This window comes from Colobus angolensis, unplaced genomic scaffold (genome assembly GCF_000951035.1).
Source record: "Colobus angolensis palliatus isolate OR3802 unplaced genomic scaffold, Cang.pa_1.0 Scaffold320, whole genome shotgun sequence".
In the NCBI taxonomy this organism is placed as follows: domain Eukaryota; kingdom Metazoa; phylum Chordata; class Mammalia; order Primates; family Cercopithecidae; genus Colobus; species Colobus angolensis.
Window position 1 is genome coordinate 2,265,913 of NW_012116489.1, and position 6,922 is coordinate 2,272,834.

Sequence of the window (6,922 nt, forward strand, 5' to 3'; positions counted from 1 at the left end):
TTTTTAAAAAAAAAAAAGATTTAGGTAGAATTGTACAAAAGGACACCTTTTTCTCGGGGAATATAAACATTCTTTAACGTGACATTCTTGCCATCAATCTCAGCACATGATTTTAACTCCTACTATCATATGAATGATGACTCAACTTCCTGTTAAAGTAACTACAAGTTTACCACATTTAAAAGCATGTATTTTTCCCTCATTTCCAAATACCTAAGGAAAGAGTTCCAAATGTGTTCAATTTCTATATTTCTAACTTTTTCACTAATGAATCAATCTTAACATTTAAACATGCTCATCTCTCTTTGGTCTTCAAAAAGAAGTAGTTTCTCTTTCTTCTCCACTTTTCATCCAGCTGTTTGCATAGTTTTCATTTCTCTTTCACAATAAAGCTTCTTAAAAAAAAAAAAAAATACCTGCCATGGCAGAGTTGTCACCTGGTATCCATTATTTTCTTCCTTAATAGAGATCTGAGCCACCAAAAATAAAACATACATTCTTGACAACGGAATATAGTGGAAATGGTGTGTGCAACCCCTTGGTAATACCTTTCCACTGAGACAGTAATTTCTTTGCTGGTCCCTCCTTCCTTCCTTCTGGTGGAATGTGGAAAAAATGATTGGAGTTCCAATAGCTTTTGTGTGCAATGATATGACTTTGGCAATGGAAATATTAGATGGTGGAACAACAAGATAGAAAACTGAATTTCCAATAACCTGGCATCCTACCATCTTGGAATATCTCCAATATCGTAATCTGGGAGAGAAATAAATCCTTCAATTTTGTTTAAAACATGCCTTTTTTTAAAAAAAAAAAAAAACTGTTTACTTACTTATAGTCAGTCCTCCTAATCTATACTTACTTATAGTCAGTCCTCTTAATCTTAACTAATATGTGTAAATTCACTGTATCCAAATTCTTACTTCAAGCTATTGGATATGTAGCTTTCAATATGTAACTTTCACACGTATCATTCAACTGAGATTGTCCTCTTCAAGGTCACAAATGACATATAACTATATCTTCAATACAATTTGGCACTATTAGTCATTCTCTACTTTTCTAGTTTTTCTATTTCTCTAGCTCAACAATTTTTAATATTTTTTTCAACTCACAGACCACAGAGGAAACGACTTTTGTTTAGCATATTGAGGTAATAGACAAAACTGCTTAAGGCTGGAGAAAGCCAACTTGAGGTGCTTAGAGGATCACCCCAGGCCCCACACCTTATGAATGCAGAAGGGGTCAATGCTATGGTAAAAATATAAGCAATTGACAACATACCATTGTGCTTAGTTCCAGACTCCTCAGCCTCTTATTTCTTGTTTTCAAGGCTTTAATCTAAACATTCCAGAAATGTGAATAATTTTTATTTTTGAATGGAGTTTCACTCTGTTACCTGGGCTGGAGTGCAGTGGCACGATCTCGACTCACTGCAACCTCTGCCTCCCAGGTTCAAGCAATTTTCCTGCCTCAGCCTCCTGAGTAGCTGGGATTATGGGTGCCCGCCACTACGTCCAGCAAATTTTTTATATTTTTTGTAGAGATGGGGTTTCATCATGTTGGCCAGGGTGGTCTCGAACTCCTGACCTTGTGATTCACCCACTAATTCTTCACCTGAGGGTTATTTCATCTACTCCGATGGCTTTAATTAAAATTTATTTAAGCTGACGACTCAAGTCTATGTACACAACTCACTTTTTTTTCTTGAGCATTAGACAAAAGAAATTCAACTTCGTACAGTGCATCAACCATTAGAAGTCTTCCAGGCACTCACAAGAGATAAATTATCTTCACCCATATGTGTTCTTCTAAGCTCAGTGAATGCCACCATCATAGATTCAGTTGCTCGTACTAGACCCCTCAAGAGTCATCTTCTGACTCTTCTTTTTCCCTCTCTTTTACATCCTTTATCCAGTAAGTAAATATTGTACTCTGTTTAATTCTTTCAGAGCTCCCAAATCTACTGAAAAAAAAATCAGACTGTGACTTGTCATTAAATCAATCAATAGGCAAAACAACAATTGCTTTAAATGATTCATCGTCAATGGAGACAATATCCATTATCTATCCCTAAGGACGCAAAATGTGTTTTATTCTTTTTGTAAATGTGCAAAAAAAATCTTACTTTTTTATGTATAAAGTACACACATACGTACAATACTCAAACAGACATGCAGTATAACTATGGCACTAGTCAAATGATAGTTGTGGGCTAAGAACTTTATTATTCATTATCTAATTTGTCTCTCACAACAAATCTATGATATAGGTATCATTATTATTTTCATTTCACAGATAAGAAAATAAGCTGAGAGGTTAAATAATTTAACAAATCTATTGGCTGACACTAGAATATGAGTTTATAAATACAGAGGTCTTGTCTGAGGAGGTCGTTTTTCTATTCCCGGTGCCCTGGCACAGAGAGGGCAGTCCAATAGTAAGGGCTGAGTGGATGAATTAACGTGAGTTAGAAATAAATGGAAAATACCAGAAGCCCATGATGTATTAGATTCCAAATCTGTTTTCATAATTACTATGCTATTAGAGATAGCCAATACAAGGTTTTGGAATGAACTGATGGATCTATGGGCAAATAGATCGAGAGAATGAAGAGAGAGAGGAAGAAAGAAATAAAAAATAAAAACAAGGTGAACAGAATCTGTTCTTTTTTTCTGTAAGTGTGAAAATTAAATTAAAAAATTATAATAAAAATAAACCAGAGAGAATATCTAAATGCAAGATATGTGATAGGCGTTTCATTAGCAAAAACAATACGTTTTCTAATGTTTCTCTCATGCAGTCAGCTTATGCACTTTTGAGTTTCTGAGAATCAAACTTACCTGCCACACTGCTTCCAGGACCACCCTGGGGTTATAATGTTCAGGAAAAACAGCTGGAACTTGGATAAGTAACCATTCACTGGGACTTATTATTAAAAGCAAAAATAGCTGAATAATAACTAACAAAAGTACACATATATGGGACTATAATCCTTTAAGAATATAATCACATTCCATGTCAGTTAATTGGCAGATAGCTATTAGTGGATTTCTACAATGACAATCTTACTTTTTCTTTTAATTTGCTTCTTAATGTAAAACATTAAATGTGGTTATATTAAAATTACTTGTCACAGATGAATCTGGGCTACAGTTAAGTAAGTATCATATAATTATGAACTTCAACTATATATGGAGTTCTGACTACAACACATTTTAACTGTATGTCTTTGAGCAAAGTCTTTAACTTCTAAGAGTCAAAATTCTAAAGGGTAAAATGAGATACCTATCAAATCAGGGTTAGAAAGAGTAATGAGGAAACTCACATAAAACACCTAGCATAGTTTCTGGAGTAGCACGCATAGCATGCTATGCATAGAGTAGTGCTAAATTAATATGTGGGTTTTTTCCTTATTCAAAGAAGCAGAGGCAACTTCTTTTAAACTCTAATTCAATGACTAAAATTTCTTCCTAAGAATATTAGCTCATGTTGAGATTTCAATAATAAACAAGAGAAAAGGGTAAATATGGAATACCTTCTATTGGATTCTTAACTTGCATGATACTAACACTACCTGAGTTCCTGGTTTACCCATGTTACACATTTATATACATAAAATAAGACACCTTGTTTATAATTTGGTTTTCCTTTGAACGGACTAAATATCTTTTTAAAGTAAAATTCATACACTGATAAATGATACATTTTAAATGTATCTTTGCATTATTTATTTAAGCTTTGCATTATTTATTTAAGCTGTGTCTATAGTGTCTATATGGCAGTTACGGATTAATACAGGAACTGAACAATTATTCAGACAGATCTGCACTAGATGAGATAAAGCACTATTTGAGCTTCAAAATTAAAGCTTTTGAAGACTTTGTTTCTAAACCACATAAAGTAAACAAATTTTGTAAGAACATTTTGGTTTACCTATGGTCAGTAGAACCAGTTACTTGTCAATGCCTCAAATTCATTTTATCTCAGGCACTAGAATAAGATGATAATTAGAAGGCTATCTGACTTAGGTTCTTTACTTCTAACATGAAAACACAGGGTCTGGCCCAGAGTGTTTGTGAAAATTAAAATTAAGATAATTCGTGTAATGGGTTTAGCACAGTACCTAGCAGATTCAGCAAACACTGAAATTTTTTAGCATTTTATCTTACCATCATCATTTAAATTTTCTATAGGAGATTAGATGTATCACTAGTTTCTACTAATTGACCTGTGAAGCAAAAATGCAATTGTTTACTAAATTAGAACCAACTACATCACTACTAATGGCAAGAAATCATGAGTCCATATATACAGTAGTTTTTAAAGAGCATACCATATCCCACTGTAGAAAGACCCAAGTGTTTCATTCTATTTTTCACAAGTTCAGCAAGCTCTTGTCTTTCTGACCTCCTGTAGAGGTTCAGTCGCTGCTGGGTTATTTTTTCAGCTGTTTTACCGGAGTGTTTTGGGCCTTTTCTGCTCAGTCTTCGGGCCCACTGCATGCTTTTTCTCCGCAGCAAGGGATGGTCCGACTGATCACTGGATGTGGAGTTGCGGTGATTGCCGCGGTGGTGCCCTTGTTCTCTGGAGTCTTTGGTGTCTTCCCACTCTTCTACGCTGATAGATATTTGAGACTTAAAAGGAAATGGGTATCGATAATTAGATACTTTAGAAATAAATATGGCCTGAAGTTGAAATAATATTTTATTTGCTAATATATTGGCATAGTTGTATTTCCACTCATGAGAGTTTTCATAGAAAGGGCAAAATCAGTCTTGGATTCTAGTTTTCCAGTACTGAGACTATTAAAATCTATGTTTCCTTGAACTTACATATAAATCAGGCAAAATAAATATCTATATCCTCTGGTACAATTTCTTAATGAAAATATTTAATTTTTATGCATAAAAGTTTACTTATCATAAATAGTTATTTATGATATTACTAGCACACAGTCGTTTGAAACATACAAAAACAGACATTTTATAACTTTATTCAAATAAAACCCTTGTAATGGACTTTTCTAAATCTATTACAAGTATTTCACACTCAATTTAAATAATTAAGATAATTATCTTAGATTTGGAATTAATAATGTTTTTAAAGGATTTTAAATTATTGCTCTTTCTAAAGACAGCACTGGCATGAACATTATAATATGTGAATTTTAAAAATTCTCTCATATGCCCCAGAAGAAAACAAAACTCACTTTTTAAATCATGCATTTATTATTCACCATATAAAATGCTTTTCTGACTAAAATTAAAACATATTTCAGGAAATGTTTTAAGTATTCTGAGAGAAAATATGTTGTAAATGTTCATGTTTCACAAATGTACTGTAGAATCACAACTCAAATTTAAAACAGGTCGTTCTCCATAGGAGGGAAAAACAATGAACAAATTCACAAAGCTTATTATGACTTAAACTTTTACGACCCAATCTGATTTTTAAAGTAAGATGCTCTCCTTTGATTTTAAGCCTTTAATAAGCAAATGCTTACTGTTTCAAAATTGTTGCTTTTCATACTAGGAAGTCATATGAAATGCAACACTGATCAAAGAAGAAAGTCTTACTTTCTAAAAACATGCACGTGCAAATGAACAATTTCCTGAATACTATTGTACTTAAAAGCAGCATTCATAAATCTGTTAACTGTGTTTCCCTTCTACAGATGGAAGCTTGAACTTCAGTTACAACATGCATGTGTTGCTGGCTTTTAAAGTAATAGAATTTAAATTACCAATTTAAGTAACGTCAGGAAGTAGATCCAATAAAATCCTTTAAAAGTGAATATAAATTATACAGGCTCAGTCAATGCTTTATATACAATTCCCAGTGGCAAGCTATGAAATTCTCTCACACTTAATTTCATCCAAAAATTCAAATACTAATCCACATCTGTTTCAAAACAGTGCTATATCAGAGGGATATCCAAAAAGTCTTCATCTCTTCATTATAAAATAATTGAGATTAAATGATTTTGGAAACCATAGTTTATCTACCAGAACTTAATTTCTAAGCATTCAAAGTTTTTAGTACCATGGTTTAACAATAATGAACATTTTAATAAAGTTTTAACTCTACTCTCACCTACTTGATAATATACTGAAAATTCACTTCTGTGGAAGTAAAACACATAAACTCTTAAGTAATATCTACCACCAACAAGAATATCAATATGTATTTAGTAGTATAGTTATACTTTGTAGCAACAATGAAAATATACTATTTCAGTCATATTTAGAGACTTGCTTGAAGAATTCAATCATAATCTTAAATTCATTTGAAGTGATCTTTTTGTTCCTCTTTCTAGTCATAAGTCCCTATGAGTGATAGTTTGATTTCCTACAAATATGTGGAAATAATAATCTTCCCAACCAAACATTAAAGATACTATGTTCATCTAATACCACTTGTAATTCAAGTCACAAAACCATAACTTAATAAAAAATGTTAAAGGGGAGAGTAGGGATTCACTTCTTTTCCAGGTAGGAGATGAAACACTGATTTTGTGAATGCTTTTCCTTAGCCATGTGTATCAGGCATCCTGTAAAGTATACATCTACAAGATGAACTGAAACCTATGTATACATTAGTTAAGCAATATTTAATAGCCTATTCAGCATTATTTTGAATTTCCCCAAAAGAAACTATTATAACTTGTACATAAAAATACATAAGAATCTCAAGTCATTTTTTCAATAATTCCATAAAATAAGTAACATTTCTTTACTAATCTCACTTTAACTACAGTAAAAAGAAATGAGAGCCGGGCGCCGTGGCTCACGCCTGTAATCCCAGCACTTTGGGAGGCCAAGGCGGGCGGATCACAAGGTCAGGAGATCGAGACCATGGTGAAACCCCGTCTCTACTAAAAATACAAAAAATTAGCTGGGCGCGGTGGCGGGCGCCTGTA

At 33.1% G+C, this 6,922-nt stretch overlaps 1 protein-coding gene across 3 annotated transcripts in view; it reads right to left on the reverse strand.

Annotated features, from left to right (window-relative positions):
- KCNT2 (potassium channel, sodium activated subfamily T, member 2) overlaps positions 1–6,922 on the reverse strand; it is a 406,969-nt gene that overhangs the window by 41,068 nt on the left and 358,979 nt on the right. For all 3 annotated transcript variants that reach the window (XM_011951598.1, XM_011951597.1, XM_011951596.1), the window contains one exon: positions 4,337–4,637. In XM_011951598.1, the coding sequence (XP_011806988.1) occupies positions 4,337–4,637 (301 nt within the window). The remainder of the gene's footprint in view (positions 1–4,336; positions 4,638–6,922) is intronic.